We start from the raw sequence: 22,816 nt of genomic DNA on the forward strand, positions 1-22,816 counted from the left end.
ATAACAACTCTATACACTACAATGGCAAAAAATTAAAAATCTGACTTACCAAAAATTGGTCAGGATGTGGAAAAGGGGGAACCCTCATACACTGATGGTGGGATATTACCTCTAACTCTACAGCATACAGCCTCTGTGGTAGTATATGTATTTTCTTTCCCAGGGCCCAGCAATTTTACTTCTTGGATATTGATTCTAGAAAACTTGTACACAAGTGTACAAGGATGCATATATAAGAATGTTCATAGCAGCAGTTCACAATTGCCAAGAACAAGAAACAATCCAAATATCAATTGCCAGTAGAACAGACAAATGGATTGTGTAATATTCATAAAGGAATACTAGACAGCAATGAAAACAACCTGGACCAACAGACAACAACAGGGATCAATAGTATAAAAATAATATTGAATCAAGGAACAAATATTAAAAAGAATACGAGTCACCATTTTTATACAGTTCAGAAACTGGTAAAAATTATCCTGATTTAGGTATACACAGAAGTGGCAAAATTATTTTTTAAAAAAATGGAAGAGACTAACAAGTCAGGCTAATGGTTACCCCTTGGGGGAAGGGACATATGGAGAGAGTGCATTTTGGAGGGCTGGTCATGTTCTGTTTTTTGATTGTTGCAGGGCATTCACTATATAACCATTCATTATACTTGACATTTATAGTTTATACCATTCTTAGCATGTGTTATATTTTATAATAAAAAAGACAAGTAAATAAATGAAAAAAAAAAGGAAAAGAAATATCCAACTATCAATTAAAAGAAAGGACAAAAATGCATTTAAGGTGAAATGCATGAGTAGCAACAGAGCTATTAGTTGAGAAGCTATTATCAACTATGAAATTATAAGTACATGTAAATAGGCTTGAAATACATAAAACAAATTTGACAAATCCACAGAAAAATTTCAATATCTCTTATAAACTAACAAATCAACGAGACAAAAAATTGATAGAAATGAAGTAGATTTAAACAATTTAATAGCAGTATATGTCAAACAGAGATGAGGCTTTTTTTAAGCAATCTGTGGAACATGTGTAAATTTCATCACATAAAAGTCACAAAGTCTCACAAATTCCAAAGACTTGATACCGACAAAGGGAAAAACAAACAAACAAAACTGTTCTCTGACTACAATGCAATAAAATTAGAAAAAAATAAAAGACAACCTAAGAAACCCTACATATTTTCAGACTCAATACTTCAAAACTTCCACTTTTAACCAGCATGGAGTAACAGAAACCAAATTTACCCTTCCACCTGTACCAAACAGAACCAAAACAAAGAAAAGACAAAATATATGAAATGGTTTTCAAAAAATTGGATATCAGGTATATGTCCATACAAAACCCTGAACATTAATGTTTATGGCAGTTTTATTTGTAGTAGTCAAAAACTTAAAATACCTAAAATTTCCATCAATAAATGAATGGATACACAAATTGCGGTATACTCATACAATGGAATACTACACAGCAATAAAAAGGAACTATTAATAAATGCAACAACATGCAAAAATCTCAAAATTATGCTGAGTTAAAGAGGCTTCACAAAAAAAGAACTTTTTAAAATCAATTGTATGATTCCATTTATGAGATCTCATAAAATGCAAACAAGTCTATAGTGACTTAGAACAGATCAGTTGTTGCTTAGGGGCAGAAGGGGGCTGGGTAGGATTACCAATGGCAAAGAGATAACTTTTGGAGAGATGAAGTATGTTTAGTATTTTGATTGTGGTAATGGTTTCATGGGTGTATATATGTATCGAAACTTATCAAATTGTATACTTTAAATATGTACAGCTTATTAGTCAATTATACATCAGTTAAAATATTAAAAAAGAGCTAAATAGTAATTACAGTACCTTACTTATATTTTAAGTAATTAAAACTGGATAAAAGTGGACCTGACAGAGGGAGCCTGCAGTTCTTCCTTCTAGTGGCACTGTCCTGCTCAGTGACCCTCCAAAAAAAGCTGAGGCCTCTGAGGAAGAGTTTGAAAATCTGTTTTAAGCTAAGAGCTAACGTCATTTTAAAATTAAATTCCTAAAAAAAAAAAAATAAATAAAATAAAATAAAATTAAATTCCTTCCTTTCAAATACTGTTAGATTCACAAACTGCCTCACAGCAATTTCTTGGAGTAATCTAATCAACTCAGAGTGCTTACATTATTGAATATCCAATTACCTTTTCTACTCATCTCTCAAAGACACAGATTCTTTCACAAATTGTGGGCTAGAATTTAAAAATGTAACTGCACCTTAACAAAACAAAGAGTTCTGAATCTAGAAAAAGCCTAAGCTTGCTACTTACAAAAGAGCAGTAAGGGAGGAGGGTGCAGTAACATTGGTCCCTTGAGAAAATCAGAGTGAATACTGAGAACAGAGAATAAGCAGAAGGCAGCAAAAGTATTCTTATGTAAAATAAAATGCATCAAGGCTCAGCCTTGTAAGAAAATATAATTCACTTTTTGTGCATAATATAAATAAATAAGTCACCGAGGACACTTATATTTGGAAATTCTTCATAAAAACTTTATTTAAGATTTCATGTCCTTATAAAAAGTATATTACATCAAGATTGCAAAAAGATACTTTTCTTAATGAGAGACTACTACCTACCCCGCTATAGTACCTCATAATTCATTTCCTATCCTAACACAATGATAAAAACATTTCTTCCTTCTTCCTTTTCTTCCTCCTGCTATGAAAGGGCAAGTGCCATGAGGGGTATCTTAATAGAATGTGCCATTTCCTGGCCAGGAAAGCAATAGCTTCCTATTGGCTGAATTTAAGAGAGCCACTGGCAATTCTTGTTCCCAGAATCAAAAAGGTCACTAAATCCTCAACTTAAATGCAACATTTCTATTATTTGCAACTTCTCTTCCTGAGTTTCTGTTTTACTCACACACTATACTTTAAAACAATCTTAAACTTTAAGCACTCAAGAATTGCCTAAGGAATGATTAGAGGACTTAAAGGTAACTTACCACTTTAGCTTACAACTGTTTTCTATATAGGAATCTCAAAGTGAATAAAAAATATAAATGGGAAGGACCAATACTAAGAAGGGGACAAATTCTGAGAGTAAATACATTTACAACCCTTGTCTCAAAGCAAGATCAATCCTACAAAATACTCATAATGTTAAGAATGCAATTTACACAGTAACAATGATTTGATTTGTTTTCAGTATGAAAGTATTTTTAATTTCTTTACTGCAGGTACAATGGCATCCAAGTCATCAATTTCTGTAACAGAAAAACAAGAATAAGGCAAGACTAGCTTTATCTAGTGATAGGCTCAGATGAAATGAGAATCTCTATGCAAAGGCAAACCTCAAATTCAAAGGCAACAACAACTAGCACTTCTATGCACATTAAATTTTTCTCCAATGGTGGTGATGAGAGTGTCACTGATTCAGACCCAGATGCTTCACAGGGCATCTGTTCGTAAAGCTACCATATACCTACAAGTATCCTCTGACTCTGATATTAATCTCATCGGCAGTGTGCTCTTATTAAGAGATTCTACAGGCCACATCATGATATATTATTACCTCTTTAAATCTATATAATTACATGGGTGAGTCTACATGGTGAAATCCTAGATAAAAGCTGTCTCTCCTCTGGGTCCCCATCTGAGCACTTAATGATTTCTTCTCATGAACACAGTTCTCTTAGTCCTATTGGAAAAATTTCTCAATACTATAGTAGGATCATTTTTAGGGTAAAACATAACGACCTAATTAAAAGTGTGAGGCTTCTCAAAGTACAAATCTCAGATGCAATGTGTTGTAGAGCTTAGCCTGGTCCAGCTTACCAGATAAACTAGTTCAGATTCTTCTCTGCCAGATTCTTTGTGAATTTGATTTCTCTTTCTAAAACTGTCTTCTTCCAACCACCCTGTTAAATTTACTGAAAGCTCCTGACCACTGGAAAAGTAAGGTCCTTTTTTTCTCATTATCTAGGCTCAGCCTTACAAGCCCCAGTGGCACTTTCTTTAGATTCTTACCACTTTTTTCTATATTATTCTGCTAGGCCCTGTTTAGAAACTAATTTTCCTTTATATAAAACATGCTTCCTTAGATTTCACCTTTCTTCCTCCATGTTTAGCTGAATTTTGGTTGCTTTTCCTTTAACTTAAACATATAGCCTATGCTATTTAAGCTCCTGACTTCAGTCAGAATACTTGTCTAGATCCACTTACAAATTGTCAAGATATCAGAAAAAAATATAAGCAAATCTACAACAGAGAATTTGATTCACACCTTATATCATGAGGAGATCAAGTTATTCTCTGAACCCCATTAATCATACCTGTTTTCTAAAAAATTAGATATCTGCCTTATAAACGAACCTTGCAGAGAAGATTTTTGGCTGATTTGAGAATAATCTCTGCTAATCACACCACTTACAAAATAAAGTCCTTCTCCACTTCTGGTATTCAATACAACACTGTAGTTCTAGATGCTTAAAATGACATCTAGTAATAATAAAAATAGTTATGCTTGACAAACAGATTTCACTTTCCAATGTTAAGTGTCATTTGTAACTCCAGAATTTAAACTGTGACATAAATACAGAATTCATCTGCAGAGAGACATGGCTTCTAGGAGTAAATGATGCTGTATGAACCAAGCTGAGTGTCATAATATCTGGATGTTTCTATAGAAGGATTCTAAATAAGTGTTACCTGCACACCTATTAAAGTATTTATTAATGATGAGAACTTCCCTATTTAACTGCTACCCCAAAGCAAGTAAAATCTTATTATTCTATGAAACTGATTTTATTGTCTTTAGGATACAAGGCAATACATTTCTACAATTTCAGGTCTCTTCTGTAACTTTTCAAATTATATTTTTCCTTGCTATGATATCTTCCAAACATATGATTAAAGGTACATTCAGTCACTGTCTCCCTTGCTTCCATAGCATACATAAAACTTGCCACAAAACATCCTTTATGTTTACCAGGCTAGATATTCCAGTCAGATGCTTCTTTACATTTCATTTATTCATCTATCTTCTTACCAAATTTTAATTTACTTAGTCCCTTATCTTCTACTAAATCTTATCTCCTCTTCTAATTTAATTTTATTATTACTTTTAAATGTAAGCTCTTCCCAAAGTGGAGCTTGAACTCACAACCCCAAGATCATGAGTTGCATGCTATACCCCACTGAGCCAGCCAGGCTCCCCTCCTTTTCTAATTTAATTTCCTATGTCAAAGAGGCATTCTTTTAAAAAAAAATTCTTTCAAATGAACTATATAGAAAAAAAAATCATCGGTGAATAAATCACCTTAAGAAGTGTTTTTAAAGTAAGATAAGTTACTTTTATAGCCATATATAATCATATTTAAAATAAGAGCCTTGGGTCTCTATTTTGCCTGATTCTGAAGGAAATTAGATTTTTTTTTCCCTTTAAGAGATAATACTAATAACAAAACCCTCAATCTGGCCAAGAATACAAATAAATCTCTTCCCTTATACAGATTTATGAATTTATCTTTCTTTCTACAGATATTCACTTTACATTACTTATCACCCGAGAAAGAAATTTAATTTGTATATTAAAAAAAAAAACCACAGTAGGTAAGCTGTTAAAAAAAAAAAAAAAAAGGAGGAAAAAAACCCTAAAAAACTAAATACCTTCAAGATCATAAATTCTATGAAGATTTCTCATTAGGCATGACAGAGTCAGGGTTAAACTGGGCCTAGCCAGAGTAATGTCATTTCTCATTTTAAGGATATGTGCTTCTCTGTTTTGTACACCAACCTCAACCAACTCTAATTTTAAGTCAGGATTGTGTTTCCAGAACTGTTAGTGGTTTTTAGACACTTCTACCAAAACACTATAGGTAAAAGTACTTATAAAGTGACTATGGAACACTCACCCCTCAAACCCCCTGACTTCTTAAAACTTGAAATTTAACCACTATCAACAATGATCTTACCTAAGATTTCAAGTAGATCATTAGTAAATGCCTGAAATGCTGGGAAAAATTCCTCATGTTCTTCCAATTTGTTGATAATGCTTTTAAAAAAAAATGCACAGTTTACACTGAATTTCCAACTTAAGGTTCTTGCATCTGATTGAAATAAAACATTTTCAAAATGGAAAATTTCCTGCTAATTTCAATATAAATTTAATAATCATTTACTACAATCCTTCCTTTTTGAAGTCTTTGTTCATCTAATACCACTTTTCTTTCTTTTTTTAATACCACTTTTCTAAAAAAAAAAAAAGTTATTATCAGTCTAAATATGTGTTCCAAATTAAATTTATGTAACACTCCTAATGTGAAAGCTTTCCACTTAACTTGAGAATTTTTAAGAGACCTTGCTTTTTAACATTTTCTAAAAATTGTTTTTTATATCCCATATTCTATGAAACATTAAGAATAAGTATCAGTCATCTAAATGTGGGAAGGGAAAAAAGACAAATATGTTCCTTTTAAAAGCATCAAGTATCAGAAAATTCATGTGTCAGATTAGGTAAGGATCTTTGTAGAAAACTTGCAGAATATATGAATAGGTGGTATATGTTATGTGCTCCTCTTCCCCTATGTTGCGTATAAAATTGAGGGGGGAAGGTGGAGGTGGAAGAGTTGCTTTAATTATAGCTATAATGTTTCCATATTTCAAAAAGAATCAGTTTTTAGAGTTGACAAGCTTTAAAAAAAAATCTTTAACATTTATCTTCTAATCAAATAATAAACATACTATTAGCAATTGTTCAGTGACCTATGTACTAAAAATAGGACTTGTTTATATAGTCTGAACACTAACATGAAGTTGCTAACAAGGTGTGAATTTCTCCACATATAATTTTCCTTGGGAACAGGCTTATAGCAATAATTCTTGAGTTCTGACCCACTCTATGTAAACTTATAGGCCCTACAATCTATTTTTATCTTGAAAATGCACGGCATTCTCTCCATTGATAAGGTGTGAGATTATTTTATATTGTCAAGTTATTTAAAAAGCTATCCCAAACAGGAAAGGTAAATAACTTATGAAGCTTAAAAAAAAAAAAAAAAAAAAACTTATGAAGCTTTGAAAAGTCTTTAATTTCACCACTCCAAGCATTCTGGATGATACTTTGCAAACATTTTTTTTTTTTGGCAAACTTTTTAAAATAAATACCTTTGGAGGTCTTCAGGTCCAAATACCTGCATAACCTGTTCATTCATGTTCTCATTAATCACCCTACACAATTTTCCAACTGTGTTCACTAACACGCACAATGAGGACGAACTATCTGAAAGAGAGAAATAAAAGGATATCTTAAAAGAGAATTTTCAACATCATAAAATTAAATCAAATACCCTATGCTTCTGTTATCCTCAATTTTTTACTTTCTATTTTTTAACCTACTTTTTGTTGATTTATTAGGAATAATTCTTAAATGGGGGCCAGAAAGAATAAAGAGTTATCACCTAATTCTAAGAGTTCTTGGAGGTTTCTCACAGCATTGTTCATTTCTCCAAGCCTAGTATAAACTTCATTCATTCGAGGATAGACTCCATTTAAAGAAGGCACATCAAATAACTTTTGGAAGTGAGACACAATAGCTTGCAAAGTTTTTAAGTTTGGCATATTGCTGTCCTGTCCAAGAGAGAGGGATAAACAGTTAACATGTTAAAATAATCCTAAAACTTTAATAAAAACTTTAAAAAGAGAAATAGAATCTTAATAGAACAAATATCATTATCTGTATCACTATCAATTTTTAAGATAAGATTACATTAAAATATGAACATTTACATAAGTATTAAACATTACCTTTTCCTTATTTTCAACTTCTTCTAACATGGTATCTACTATAAACAACAGATCTTCAACTCTAATACCTTCATTTTCATCATGCCTTTTTAAGTTATGCCAAGGCACCAGTTCTGTAGATAGTATTTTCAAGGACTTATACAAATCCTTTATAACAAAAGAAACAACATGGTATTATTGATTTTTAAAAAGACTCCATAATAATGTTAATATAATATAATTGTCCAGGCAAGTTTAATATATATAAACCATCATCAGTACTTTTTAAAAAAATACCATTACTAGTTTAGAAAAAGTCTGTTAAATGTGTGTTCTCCAGGTAAATATAGGGCTTAGAAAAAACAATGATAATATTGGTTATCTCAAATCTGGATGTTTAAAGTAATGATGTTATTTATTAGTAGTATATGTTATTTAAGTAATTATTTTTAAACTACTGATGTATAAAAAACAAATTCATCCTTTATATTTTAGCCTTAAACAATTTTATAACAGAATTATGGAGATATAATTCATATAAAATTCATTCCTTACAAGGGTACAATTCAGTAATTTTAATCATTTTACAGAGGTGTGCAACTATTCTCTAATTTCAGAGCATTTTTATCACTCCCGAAAGAAATCCCATACTCATTCACTGCCATTCCCCATTCTTTTCTATCCCCAGACCCTGGGTCACTATTAACATAATTTCTATTTCTATGGATTTGCCTATTCTGGGCATTTCACATGAAGTGGAATTATACAATAAGTGGCCTTTTTTGACTGGCTTTCCTTCACTTAGGATAATGTTTTCAATATTCATCCATTATAGCATTTATTTCTAGGCAGCTTTTTAATTTGAAAAAATTAATTTATAAGATTCTAAATTAAATTAACTCTACTTAATCTTCATGACAGCCTACTTAATTCTCTTGGTCAAGACAGGTTGTCCTAATCTATTTTAAGATTTGCACAAAGGACAAAGCTAATGGAAGATTAAAACTCTAAGACTGGTCAATTGATAAACATTTACCAAGCATCTACTATATGCACGGCACAGTGCTTGGCCCTTTAGAACACTGCTGTCCAAAAGAAATGTAATATAAAGAGTAATTGTATTTACTTTTTTTTTTTAATATGAGATGGTTGACACACAATGTTACATTAGTTTCAGGTGTATGACTTAGTCATCTGACAAGTTTATACATTATGCTATGTTCATCACAAGTATAGCTACCATCTGTCCCATTACATCACTATTACAGTACCACTCTAAGTCACAGTAATTTTAAATTGTTGAATAGCCACAGTTAAAGCAAAAAGAAACAGGCAACATTAACTTTAATCATATATTTGATTTAATCCACCATATCCAAATATCATCTTTTTAATACATAATCAATATTTTAATTATTTTTTTCTGGGATCCCTGGGTGGCGCAGCGGTTTGGCGCCTGCCTTTGGCCCAGGGCGCGATCCTGGAGATCCGGGATTGAATCCCACATCGGGCTCCCGGTGCATGGAGCCTGCTTCTCCCTCTGCCTATGTCTCTGCCTCTCTCTCTCTCTCTGTGACTATCATAAATAAATAAAAATTTAAAAAAAATTATTTTTTTCTATATGGTTCTAAATCTAGTGTGTATTTTAAACTTACAGCATATCTCAGTTGAGACTAGCACATTTTAAGTAATAAAAGCTACATATGGCTAGTGGTTACTGTATTAGTACAACCCTAAAATACATAAAGAAGTACAGGAAGTTCTTTTCCTTATTTTAGTCCTCCACTTATTTAACATTCTCCAGTGAATGCCCAGGCTTCACATACTGATATCTGTAGCCTCTTATTTGGTAAGGAAGCAATTCAGTTTGGTATTTCAGAAATTCAAGGCAATACATCAGTATCAAATGAATGTTTTAAACAATAAGTGCCACTGGAATTTGAAAAAGAAATCAGGAAGTTGCAGCATAAAAACCTTCATTAACCAATGCTCCATCTACAAGCTGCGATTATAAAGAAATGGTCTTCAGAAAAAAAAAAAAAGAAGAAATGGTCTTCAGTAAAAAGCACCCAAATATAAATTTTGCTTGGGAATAAAGTATTATACAGTTAAGAAAAAAGAGCTGTTCTGGTCTACTTGGCAGTGACAGGATGGTTGTAGCATAGTCCATCAAGCCCTGAAAAATCTAAAAGAGGGTCTCCTATGTTCTCCACATTGCTCAGCTGTGGGGATGTAGATGTACAATCAATGTCCTGTCTCTGTACAGCAGGCCCCTGGATCCCTTGGGAATGAGAAAGCCACAGGGTACAGCAGCATACTGGGTTGGGAAAGCAACAGTCTCTAGTTCAACTTTCCTGGAAAGGTGGGTAGGAAAGACAGAAGGAAGAAAGCAGACAGCTCCTTCATGCCTTTCCCAGCCTTCTTTTTTTAAGCCAAATCTAACCTGAGAAAAAAACTAATCTAGGAAGATGGTTGTCCCAACCTCGAGGGCTACTACAATATAGAAAATCTTTCATATGAGGCCATATAGAACTTAGGCAGTTTCTCAATTTGGATCCTGATTCCACAGTAATAGTTAAATATCTGAACCATTGCCTAACATTCATGAATTACTTCAGTGGCAGGGCCACTAAATTCCTCTCCGAGGTCCTCAGAACATTCTAATTATATTTATTCTCCTTGTCTCCTTCTAGTGGAAAAACTATACAGTAGCAAGAACTCACCACCACTGTCAAGCTTATCTTGGGGTTCTTCCCCTTCCAGATTCTCGAGCACAAGTCATCTACCCCATTCACTTGGCACTTCATCATGGGCTTTTTTTTTTTTTAAGATTTTATTTATTTATTTGGGAGAGAGAGAGTACAAGTAGGGGGAGAGACAAAGGGAATAGGAGAAGCAGACTCCTCACTGAGCAAGGAGCCTGATGTGGGGCTTTATCCCAAGACCCCAGGATCATGACCTGAGCCAATGGCAGATGCTTAACTGACTGAGCAACCTAGGCATCTCCTTTCATGGGCTGCTTTTATGGCATTCATTTCTTTTAATGATATCATGAATGTTAAATTTTATTTTGCATTTTTTAGAAAGTCTTGTCTCTCCAATTAGTCGGAATCTTGTGTTCATCTTTTTTTCTTTAAAGATTTGAGAGAGAGAGAGAGTGAGCATGAGCAGGGGGAGAAGCAGAGGGGGAAGGAGATAGACTCTGAAGCAGACTCTGTGCTGAGCACAGAGCCTAATGAGAGGCACTATTCCACAACTGTGAGATCATGACCTGAGCCAAATCAGGAGTTGGACATTAACTGACTGAGCCACCCAGGCACCCAGTGTTCATCTTTTCTGACTACCTCCCCAATGCCTTGAACATAGTAAATCATCAGTAACTATCCATTTATGTGATTCTTCCTTTGTCTCCTTTCTCTTCTAGTCTTTTACCTTCTCTTGGAAAGGCTAGGGCATATTCTAGCCCATCTTCCTTGCGAGGAATTAAAGTGGGGTTAGCACAGTGGAGCATCTGGTTGGCTCAGTTAGTTAGGTGTCTGATCATAGTTTTGCTTCAGGTCATGATCTTATGGGTCATTGGACAGAGCACCCCACATTGGGCTCCCTCCTCAGCAGGGATTGAGAGAATTGAGTGATAGTGTTGTCTTAATATACCTATCTTATAGGCCTGAGTCTCTCCAGTTTATATCTTAGTAAACGTTAATTATGTAAACCATGGTTAATTATGTAATCCTGCTTGAGGATTCTCTTCTTCTGCCCCTCCCACAACTGGCTTATTTGCTCTCTCTCAAATAAATAAATCTTTCTTAAAAAATATCTTATTTATTTGAGAGAGAGTGAGAGAGAGAGAGAGAGAGAAGGAGTAGGGGGAGGGGCAGAGAGAGAAACAGACCCCCGGTTGAGCAGGGAGCCTGACATGGGCTCTATCCTAGGACTCCAGGATACTTAACCGACTGAGTCATCCAGGAGCCCCAATAAATCTTTTTTTTAAAGGTTTTATTTATTTATTCATAAGCGACACAGAGAGAGGCAGAGACATACACAGAGAAGCAGGCTCCTCACAGGGAGCCTGATGCAGGACTCAATTTCTGCACCTGGGATCATGCCCTGAGCCGAAGGCAGACACTCAACCACTGAGCCACCCAGGTGTCCCCTCAATAAATCTTTTTTAAGTGGGGTTAGCACTCTTTCCTACTACTGGGAGAACCCTCTGACAAGCAATGACTGGGTTTACATAATTAACCATGGTTTACATAATTAACTTCTACTAAGATATAAACTGGAGAGACTCAGGCCTATAAGATAAGTATACTAAGACAACAATACTATCACTCAATTAAAATGTTTTCTATTTTATAGCTCTATCTGATCCCTATATAAAAAGGGAAAGAGAAATTAGCCTGAACATGAAGACACTCTCATCAATTACCAGTATGTTTTCATTAATTTTTTTAAATTCAGTATCATCATCATCATTTTGCTGTCTTGGAATCTGTTATTCTACTTCATTCTTTTGACAAATATTAAGCACACATTATATATCAGGAGATTCCTTGGGATATATCAGAGAAAAAAAAAGATAAAACTCATAGAACTTATACATTCTTACTCATATCTTCTGTATCATTTATACTTCATGCAATAAGGGTTCTGTTGACAAATACTGTTACTGAATCACATATTCATGAACAGAGGTAGTGCTATATGTATTATTGAAAAATCTAAAGATCAGGGATGCCTCAGTAGCTCAGTTAGTGTCTGACTCTTGATTTCAGCTCAGGTCATGATCGCAGGGTTGTGAGCCTATTTAGGATTTTCTCTCTCTCTCTCTCTGCCCCTTCTGTCCCCACTCAAAAAAAAAAAAAAAAAAAAAAAAAAGAAAGAAAAGAAAGAAAGATCCAAAGATTGAAGAAGGGAATAGAAACTAAATATTAATGACGTTAGCAATTCACCTTTCAGTGAACTACTCAACAAAAACTGAAAAACCTGAAGATACATGATAAAGAATGCAAAATAACTCTAGAAAGCAAAGAAATGTTTATCTTTCATGGATAGACATGATAAGTAAAAGTAGTATTGGCTGTTATTGAACTACTAACTGTTCTATAAAACAGTTATGGAGATGTGGACAGTTTTGAGAGAAGGAAAATGATTTAAAATATGAAGAGGAAAAAAATCTCCAATTAAAGTGGAATGAAGGATAAAACATTGTATCTCAAGAGGAGTAAAAGGCCAGGAAAATCTGCAGCATGGAAATACCAAAAAGAGTAAGATGAAGGTAGAACAGGAAAGGACCTAGAAGTGCAAAATAGATCCACTCCAGATTTTCAACATGGCAACAGGTCTAAAAGTCTTTAGCAAAACTTTACAGGAGGCAAAGCTTATAGTAATGACAACATCAAATAGGTAGTACTTAAAACCAATATGGTAAGTAACAAGATTCAAGTTTTAAATAAGGTAAGCTTTACAGCTAAAACAAACAAACAAACAAAAAAAATGAAGCCTAGTCCTTTAATAAAGCCCAGAGAATCCAAGAGATTTTCAAAGCATGTAAAAAATATTCAACCCCTTACCTTTAGAGAAGTCAGTTGATCTGCCCACATTTCTACTATAGGAATAAGATGCTCAAATCCACAATCTCGAACAAGATCTTTATTAAAATGTTGGGTTCCTCCTTTGCTCTGTTTATAAATTATTACTGGAGCTCTTGGATTATGAACAATTGAATTGATGCTACTCAGAACCTTAAAAAAAAAAAAGACCATGCTTTTAGTTGAAATGTTTATCACAGTCCTATCCAAAATGATTTAGGTTAAAGGAGTGCTTTCTATGTCAATATATCATCATTTTCAGAATTATTTTTAGGCATTAAGAAGTTCTTTAACAGGAATGACACATGTAATGTTTTGGAAGTATAGCAGTTTCATCAACATAATTAAACATGTAAGTTCTAATCAGAACCACAGACTTTACAGAAAAGCTAAATGCATTTTCAAATGATTTAGACTTTAAAGTAAGTTATGAATGCCCTATTATAATCCACACAGGGAAAAATAATCATCAATACATTCTTAGCTAGAATCTCACATTTCTCTATCTCCTTATATTTAAGTTAAATCAGATGTTTAAAGGGAGCATATCCTGTTGTTTCATAACCTCAGTTAAAGTTCAAAGTAAGGACAATGAATAATAAAGTCCAACACATTCTATAGAGAAATCCTGTAAACATCATGCCAATTCTGGAAACCCCAAACCCAATTCAGAGAACTAATCCTTAAAATGCTGTTCCTCTACAACCATTCCCAGTACCAAAATCTGTATTATCAAGGTTCTACAGAGAAACAGAAACAATGTATATGTATGTATCTAAAAAGATTTATTATAAGGAATTGCCTCACATAATTATGGAAGCTGGTAAGTCCCAATTTCTGCATTAGGCGAGCTGGAGATCCAAGAGAGCCAATGGAGTAGTTCTAGTCTGAATGCTCACAGGCCTGAGACCCAGGAAGAGATAGTTCAAGTTTGAAGGCAGGAAAAAAACTGATGTCCCAGCTCAAAGGTAGTCACGCAAGGGGAACTCCCTTTTATTCAGCCTTTTTGTTTTAGTCAGGCCTTCAAATGACTGAATGAGACTCATTCACATTAGGGAAGGCAATCTGCTTTACCCAGTCTGCAAAATCAAATGTTAATCTCATCCATAAACATCCTCACAGACATATTCAGAATAACATTTGACCAAATACCTGGGAAACCTATGGCCCAGTCAAGTTGATACATAAAATGAACCATCATAAATACCCACATAATCACTACCTAGATTCAACAATTGTTAACACTATCTTATATTTGCTCACTTAGCTGAACCTCCTAAAGAAAATATAGACATGATAAAACTTTACCCTCAAATACTTAAGGGTAAGTATGTTTCTCTTAGAAGTAGGCACATTCGGGATCCCTGGGTGGCGCAGCGGTCTGGCGCCTGCCTTTGGCCCAGGGCGCGATCCTGGAGACCTGGGATCGAATCCCACGTCGGGCTCCCGGTGCATGGAGCCTGCTTCTCCCTCTGCCTGTGTCTCTGCCTCTCTCTCTCTCTCTCTGTATGACTATCAAAAATAAATAATTAAAAAAAAAAAAAGAAGTGGGCACATTCTCCTATTTAAATCCTAAAACCATTATCATACAGAAGAAATTTAACATGGGACACCTGGGTGGCTCAGCAGTTGAGTGTCTGCCTTTGGTTCAGGGTGTGATCCCAGAGTCTGGGGATTGAGTCCCACATCAGGCTCCCTAAGGGGAGCCTGCTTCTCCCTCTGCCTATGTCTCTGCCTCTCTCTCTCTCTCTGTCTCTCATGAATAAATAAAATCTTTAAAAAAAAGAAATTTAACAGTAATTCCCTAACATCATTAATGCCTGAGTGAATTTTAAATATCTTAATATGTGACTATAGCACTCTGCCAAAAGCTATGAGTTCTACCTTACATATCATCCAAGGAAAGGAAGGGAAGACCCAAAACAGCAAGTTTAAAACAAAGAAGAGTAAAGCCATTTCCTTATTTACCACCATCAAGCCCAGAGCATATAATAAATAGCTATATAAGTATAAAAACAAGATACTCTTTTGATCTCAAATCTTTGTCCCTACTCATACTTCAAGCTATAAACTCATAGGTTTCCTAGTACTAAGACTTCAGATGTTCACTGAGGTACTTTTGTTTTGTTTTGTTTTTAGTTCAAGAGAGTATTTCATTTGAGAGTTTCAAGAGAATATTACATTTTCTTCTCTTGTATTTAAGTACATTTTAATGGAAAAATTAATTCCCCTCCACAGGATTATTACTGACAGCAGAGCATATTCTTATGACTTGACCACAATCAGATGATTGCAGAAAAGTATATATTAACAATGGTGAAACAGTAAAATGACAATTACCAGAGAGATGGGAATTTTTTTAAAACCTCAAAAATATACCTTATTCAGAAACGTTTGTACATACCTAATAAATTCTTGCTATGGATAAAAACTGTATCTTAAGAGTAATCATTAGACAAATAGAAAAGAATTAAGATGACAAATGTCCTAAGTACTTGAAGAGAAAAAAGACAAATCTCAACCTAGCAAATGTAAGGAAAAGAAAAGAATGGAACCAAAAACCATATACAGAAAACAGAAAGATGTCAGGAATAAAAGCAGATATATGAGTTGGTCTCAGTATCCATGAATGGTTTAATCCCTCTGTTAAAGGACAAAGCCTCTCAAACTGAATCTAAGAAACAAAAGGAAATTTTAAAAATTCAGTTATATGCAGGGTACAAGAGTTATCAAAACAAAAAAAATCAGTTTTCAGAAAAGTGCCTGGAAATAAAAAACTCAGAGATTTATGAAGCAGTAGCAACAATCAATTAGAAAATGTAATTGGGAAAAAAGGATGCCATTTTCAATAGCAATAAAAGTTATAAAACACCTAGGAAGTAAACCTAACAAAAAATACTCAAAAGCTAAATTTAAAAATGTATAAGACTTTATTCAAGGCTATCAAGTAAGGCCCACATAAAATTAGAGACATATTTCTGAATGAGATGATTCAAAACTATAAAAGTATCACCTTTCCAAATATTAATCTAAAAAGTTAATCCAATTATAGTTCACCTCAATAGGATCTATTTTTGAATTTGACAAATTTTTCATCCAGAAGAATAAATGTGCTAAAAATATAGCAAAAAAAATTTTAAAAGAACAATGACAAGTTTCTTACCCTAAAAGGTATCAAAACCTACTATAAAATTACAGAAATTAAAAGATAATGGAAATAGTGTAAAAATGAAACAGATTAGAGAGTCTAGAAACACACCTATGCATGTGAGTGGATACGATAGAGGTTTCGTTACAATAAAGTAGAGAAACAATGGTCTATGAGAAACTGCAAACTCAAATGCCTCTAGAAGCAAGATAAGACCATCCATAACTCAGTAAAGCAAGGATGGCCAGGGCCTGTAGCTAACTGAAGAACACATGCCCATATATGACAGGGGAAAGGCATAATTCTGTCCTGATAATGACTATGCAGGAATTTGTTGTCAGATTCTGGCTTTTAAAAAGAACTTAAATAAGAACTTAAATAGAAATAATAACTTAAATAAAATATCTTAATTTTTAAAATATTAGTAATTAATTCAAAGTTTAAAAAACCCTGTGTGGGTCCAATAAAATATGAGCATAAACCTAGTTCAATCAGTAAATAGCCAGGCTTAATCACTCATCTATTCAATGAATGGCCTTTTATAAAACCAGTTAGGTTAGATCTCTACATGACGCCACATAGAAAATTAAGGTTCAGATGGACTAAATATCTAAATAAAAACAAAACCATGTAAGGATCCTAAGAAAATAGATTTACATATATAATAATAAAAGCAACAATAATAATTATACCAACGACAACAACAACAACACAAACAATAAAAAGAGAAACAATTTAAGGGAAGAGAATAGGAAAAAGGATTATAAAATCTTAAAAAAAATTTTTAAATATTTTATTTACTTGAGAGAGAATGCACGAGCAGGGGGGAGGGGCAGAAGGAGCTGGGAGAAGCAGACTCCCCACTGAGCAGAGAGCCTGACTTGGGGGCTTGATCTGGGCCAAAGGCAGATGCTTAATGGATTGAGCCACTCAAGGGCCCCAAAATCTTAAAAATCTTACTGCTTTTTACTACCCTGCTTTGAATTAAGCCAAAGTCTTTCAAAAACTAAGACAAATTCTAAGTAAAGCTACCTATAATGTTTTTAGCCAAGAAGATATGTCCTGGTAAGATAGGATAAGCACACACAAATACAAATATTCCTTATATTTTTCTACCACCTGATAATTTGTTAAACCGAGATGGAAACCAAGGTTCAAATACAATATAGTAGAGTATTTGAACACTCCAGTGGACAGATCACTTAAACAGAAAATAAGAAAAGAAAGGCTCTGAATGATACACTGGACCAGATGGACTTAACAGATCTATTCAAAACATTCTACCCCAAAACAGCAGAATACACATTCTTGTCAAGTGCACATGAACATTCTCCAGAATAGATATTTTAGGTCACAAGATAGGCCTCAACAAAAACAAAAAGACTGAAATCATAACATGCACCTTTTCAGGGGACCCCTGGGTGGCTCAGTGGTTGAGTATCTGCCTTTGACTCAGGTCATGATCCTGGGATTAAGTCCCATGCCAGGCTCCCTGCATGGAGCCTGCTTCTCCCTCTGCCTGTGTCTCTGCCTCTCTTTCTCTCTCTCTCATAAATAAATAAATAAAATCTAAAAAAAAAAAAACATGCACCCTTTCTGACCACAATATTATGAAACAAAAGTCAACCACAAGAAAAAATCTGGAAAGCACAAACACATGGAGGTTAAACAAAATGCTACTAAACAATGAATGGGTCAACCAGGAAATAAAAGAAGAAATTTTTTAAAATACATGGAAATAAATGAAAATGAAAACCCGATGGTCCAAAACCTTTGGGGTGCAGCAAAAGTGATTCTAAGAGGGAGGTATACAACAATACAGGCTTACCTCAAGAAGCAAGAAAAACTCAACCTAACTTTACATGTAAAGGAGACAGAAAAAGAACAAATGTAGCCTAAAGCCAGCAGAAGGAAGGAAACAACAAAGATTAGAGAAGAAATACATGATATAGAAACTAAAAAAACAATAGCACAGGTCAATGAAACAAGAAGTTGGTTCTTTGAAAAGATCAAAATTGGTAAATCTCTAGCCAGGCTTATCAAAAAGAAAAGAGAAATGACCCTTGCTGATCTGGATGCCTTTTTTTTATTTTTGTTGTCTGACTTCTGTGGCTAGGACTTCTAGTACTATGTTAAATAAAAGTGGTAAGAGTGGACATCCCTGTCTTATTCCTGACTGGAAGAACACCTCTCAGTTTTCCCCCATCTACGGTACTAGCTGTGGGTTTTTCATATATGGCCTTTATTATGTTGAGGTATTTTCCCTCTAAATATCCAATAGGAAAAAGTTCTCTTTAACAACTGGTGCTGGGGAAAATGGACAGCAACATGCAGAAGAATAAAACTGGAAGACTTTTTTATGCCACACACAAAAATAAATTCAAAATGGATTAAAGATCTAAATATGAGACCTGAAACGATAAAAATCCTAGAAGAGAACACAGGCAGTAACTTCTTTGACATCAGCTGTAGCAACTTTTTCCTAGATATGTTTCCTGAGGCAAGGAAAACTAAAGCAAAAATAAACTATTGGGACTATACATCAAAATAAAAAGCTTCTGCACAATGAAGGAAATAGTCAACAAAACTAGGAGGCAACCTACAGAATGGGAAAAGATATTTGCAAATGACATATCCGATAAAGGGACATGTCCAAAATATATAAAGACTTTATACAACTCAACACCCAAAAACCAACTTAATTTAAAATGGGCAGGGTGTGGGGGCAACTGGCTCCAATATCTATCACCCCACTGATCACCAGGGTTGACTCTACTGATCTGGTTGGCTAGGCAAGTGTCCCCTCCTCCCTCACTCTATGTGCATCCCTCTCAAAGCTGTAGGTTCAGTCAAAGAGGACAACCTTCCCCAATAGAGGAGGGCTGTTCTTCAGTCAAGGGTATACAAGTAGCTGTGCTTCCCTACTAGAACCTCCAAACAAGTTCTCAAGGTCCATTTGTAGGAGAATGTTCAGCAGTCAAGCTTTCAAGACTCTAGACTACATCCAAATGAGACCCTGCAAATGACAGTCTGCCTTTCTTTAAAAAAATAAATAAAAGGAGAGGAGGGGGGCAGAAGGCATGAATAGATGTTTTTTCCAAGAAGGCATACAGATGGTTAGCACAGACCCATGAAAAGATGCTCAACATCACTTACCATCAGGGAAATGCAAATCAAAACTACAAGATATCAACTCACACCTGTCAGAATGGCTAAAATCAACAACACAAGAAACAAAATATGTAGGTGAGATATGGAGGGAAAAAAGAACCGTCCTGCATTGTTGGTGGGAATGCAAATTGGTACAGCCACTCTGGAAAATAGTATGGAGGTCTCTCAAAAAGTTAAAAACAGAACCACCCTAGGATCTAATGATTGTACTGCTACACAGTAACCCAAAGAATACAAAAATACTCATTTAAAGGGATACACGCAACCTGATGTTTATAGCAGCATTATCTACAATATCCAAATTATGGAAACAGCCTGTGTGCCCATCAATTGAATGGATAAAGAAGATGTGTAGGTGTGTATGTATGTATATATGTATACACACACACACACACACACACACACACACACACACACACTGGAGTATTACTCAACCATAAAAAGAATGAAATTTTGCCAATTGCAATGACATGAATGGAGCTAGAAAGTATTATGCTAAGTGAAATAAGTCAGTCAGAGAAAGAGGAACACCACATGATTTCTTTCACTCACATGTGGAATTTAGGAAACAAAAACAGGGGCACCTGGCTGGCTCAGTCAGTGGAGCATGTGGCTCTTGATTTTGGGATTGCAAAATTCAAGCCCCATACCGGGTGTAGAGATTACTTAAAAATGTAAAAATTTTTAAAATTAAAGAAAAAGAAAACGAGTAAAGGGAAAAAACTATAGAGAACAAATTGATGTTTATCAGAATGGATGTTGGCAGAAGGATAGGTGAAATAGGTGATGGGGATTAAGGAGTGCACTTATTGTGATGAGCACTGGGTACTGATTGTGTGGGAGTGTTGAATCAATATATTGTATACCTTAAACTAATACTGTATGTTAACTAACTGGAATTAAATAAAAACTTAAAAAAAAAAGAAAGAAAGAAAGAAAGAAATCAAGGTTCACTACAGATACCAGTCTCTTTGTCAGCTGTTCAATACCTGAAAGTATCTCTGGTCAATTAGGGCCTGCTGCTGGTTATCTCTGTTGGGTTCATCTGGTTTCTCTGGGTCCTCTGCCTTTTTTTGACTGATAAGATCCTGTAATCTGAAGGGGAAAAAAAAAATCAAGATAATACAAAATACTTTCCTAGACACTAGATTAAGACAACAAACTGAGCCAATGATTCATCTACCCTCTTAACATCTTTAAATCAATTTTTTAAGATTTATTTATGTGAGAGAGTACATGCATGCACACAAGCTGGGGGTGGGGTAGGGAAATAGGTAGAGGGAGAGGTAGTGTAGAGAATCTCAAGCAGACTCCTCGATGAACAGAGAGGCAACGCAAGACTCGATCCCATGACCCAAGATTATGACTCAAGCCGAAATTAAGAGTCAGACACTTAACCGACTGAGCCACCCAGGCACCCCTAACCCTCCAACAGCTTTATGTCATTTTACATATAAATTTTTTAAATTTAATTTTATAAGCCATATTATCACTGGAAAACAAGAATGTCCCCTCAATAGACCAGATTAGAAATCGCTGAAAACAAAAGGGATCAGACTGAAGAAGAAAGTTCTAACCACTCCCCAACACTTGTAAAAAAGAAAAATAGGAAAGAAGTACAGCAGATGATGAAAGTAACTTCCAAGGTGCTCTGAGCTTGGAGGCTATAAGAAAAGGGAACAAAGAGCAATGGTCAGGGCAATTTGGGCACAGTAGCAGCAAGAACTAGACGGTATGGTCCTTCCCTCTTCATATTCCATTTGTGTCAAAGAACAAATACAGTGATGCTTGGGCCAGTCAACAGGGCATGGAAACCCAAGAGACCACTGTTTAAGGTGGCTACCGGAAAACTGAGAAAGTTTCTTTGCCTAGAAACCTATGTATGAGTGTTTCTACCTGGTAGCAAACCATTTTCCTTCTCCAAATATCTTTTAAGTCAGGCTGTACTTAACACCTCCCCCCACCTATCATGCCTTTAGAAAAAAGTAGTCTCTAATTAAATCCCACTTCAAATTAATCACATTAAATTTAAGTATGCCTATCAGTTTCCTGTGCAACTCTGATCCATTAAATCATTCTATGACTCATTAATGAGCTTGACCTGCTGTTTCTTGGGTACTTGGGTGGCTCAGTCAGTTGAGCTTTGAATATTCCAGGGTACTTGGGTGGCTCAGTCAGTTGAGCTTTGAACTCTTGATCTCAGCTCAAGTCTTGATCTCAGGGTTATGAGTCCAAGCCCTGAGTTGAGCTCCACACTGGGGCATGGAGAAGAAAGAAAGAAAAGAAAAAGAAAAAAGAAAAAAGAAAAAAGAAAAAGAAAAAGAAAAAGAAAAAGAAAGAAAAAGAAGAAAAAGAAAAAGAAGAAGAAAAAGAAAAAAAGAAAAAGAAAGAAAAAGAAAAAGAAAAAGAGAAAGAAAGAAAAACAATATTCCATCATGTCATTTGCCTACTAAAAAAGCAATCAATGGTGGGGCACCTGGGGGGCTCAATTGCTTAAGTGTTGGACTTGGTTATGGCTCAGGTCTTAATCTCAGGATCTTGAGATTGAGCCCCCCCCACACACACAGGGCTCTGCACTCAGCAGGGAGTTTGCTTCTCTCCCTCTTCTTTTGCCCCTCCCCTAGTTAGTCCTCTGTCTTTTGTCTCTCTCAGTCTCTCAAATAAATCTTAAAAAAAAAAAAAAAACAATGGCTTCCCACTGCTCTGTTAACTAAATCTAATCGCTGTAGGGTTAGCATTTGAACAGCTCAATGCCAGTAGTCACAACCCAATATTCCTCCTGACTCCTTTCTTACCTCATCTCTTACTATTACCCCACAATTATCTACTCCAGTCATAAGTACTGTCCTTCATCTTCACTCAATTGCTTTTTTCTGCTCTCTAGTGAGTATATGCCAAAAATAATATTAATAAGTGGAATTCGTTTTAGGTAAAAAGTCAATCTCTCTCATCCAATAGATATGAAGACCTCACAATCCATTTTCCACTTGACTTCCCACCTATTTACCAATTTCATATACTTTACAGTTTTGCCAAAGGTAGTGCCAGGAACATATTATCTATGTTCAATACAATACAATACAAGCAGGACATAGAAAAGCCAGTATATTCTCTAATGGGAATA

At 34.8% G+C, this 22,816-nt stretch overlaps 1 protein-coding gene across 5 annotated transcripts in view; it reads right to left on the bottom strand.

Annotated features, from left to right (window-relative positions):
- Positions 1 to 2,529: 2,529 nt before the first annotated feature.
- Positions 2,530 to 22,816, bottom strand: part of CEP70 (centrosomal protein 70) — an 84,055-nt gene continuing 63,768 nt past the window's right edge. For 4 of the 5 annotated variants that reach the window (XM_041734512.1, XM_041734514.1, XM_041734513.1 and 1 more), the window contains exons 13-19: positions 20,682 to 20,787; positions 13,356 to 13,526; positions 7,804 to 7,950; positions 7,458 to 7,626; positions 7,165 to 7,279; positions 5,973 to 6,052; positions 2,530 to 3,263 (exon numbers count right to left, since the gene is read on the bottom strand). In XM_041734512.1, coding sequence (XP_041590446.1) covers positions 3,202 to 3,263; positions 5,973 to 6,052; positions 7,165 to 7,279; positions 7,458 to 7,626; positions 7,804 to 7,950; positions 13,356 to 13,526; positions 20,682 to 20,787 — 850 coding nt within the window. In that variant the 3' untranslated portion in view covers positions 2,530 to 3,201. The remainder of the gene's footprint in view (positions 3,264 to 5,972; positions 6,053 to 7,164; positions 7,280 to 7,457; positions 7,627 to 7,803; positions 7,951 to 13,355; positions 13,527 to 20,681; positions 20,788 to 22,816) is intronic. The other variant, XM_041734515.1, reaches the window with a different exon arrangement.

This window comes from Vulpes lagopus, chromosome 19 (genome assembly GCF_018345385.1).
Source record: "Vulpes lagopus strain Blue_001 chromosome 19, ASM1834538v1, whole genome shotgun sequence".
NCBI lineage: Eukaryota > Metazoa > Chordata > Mammalia > Carnivora > Canidae > Vulpes > Vulpes lagopus.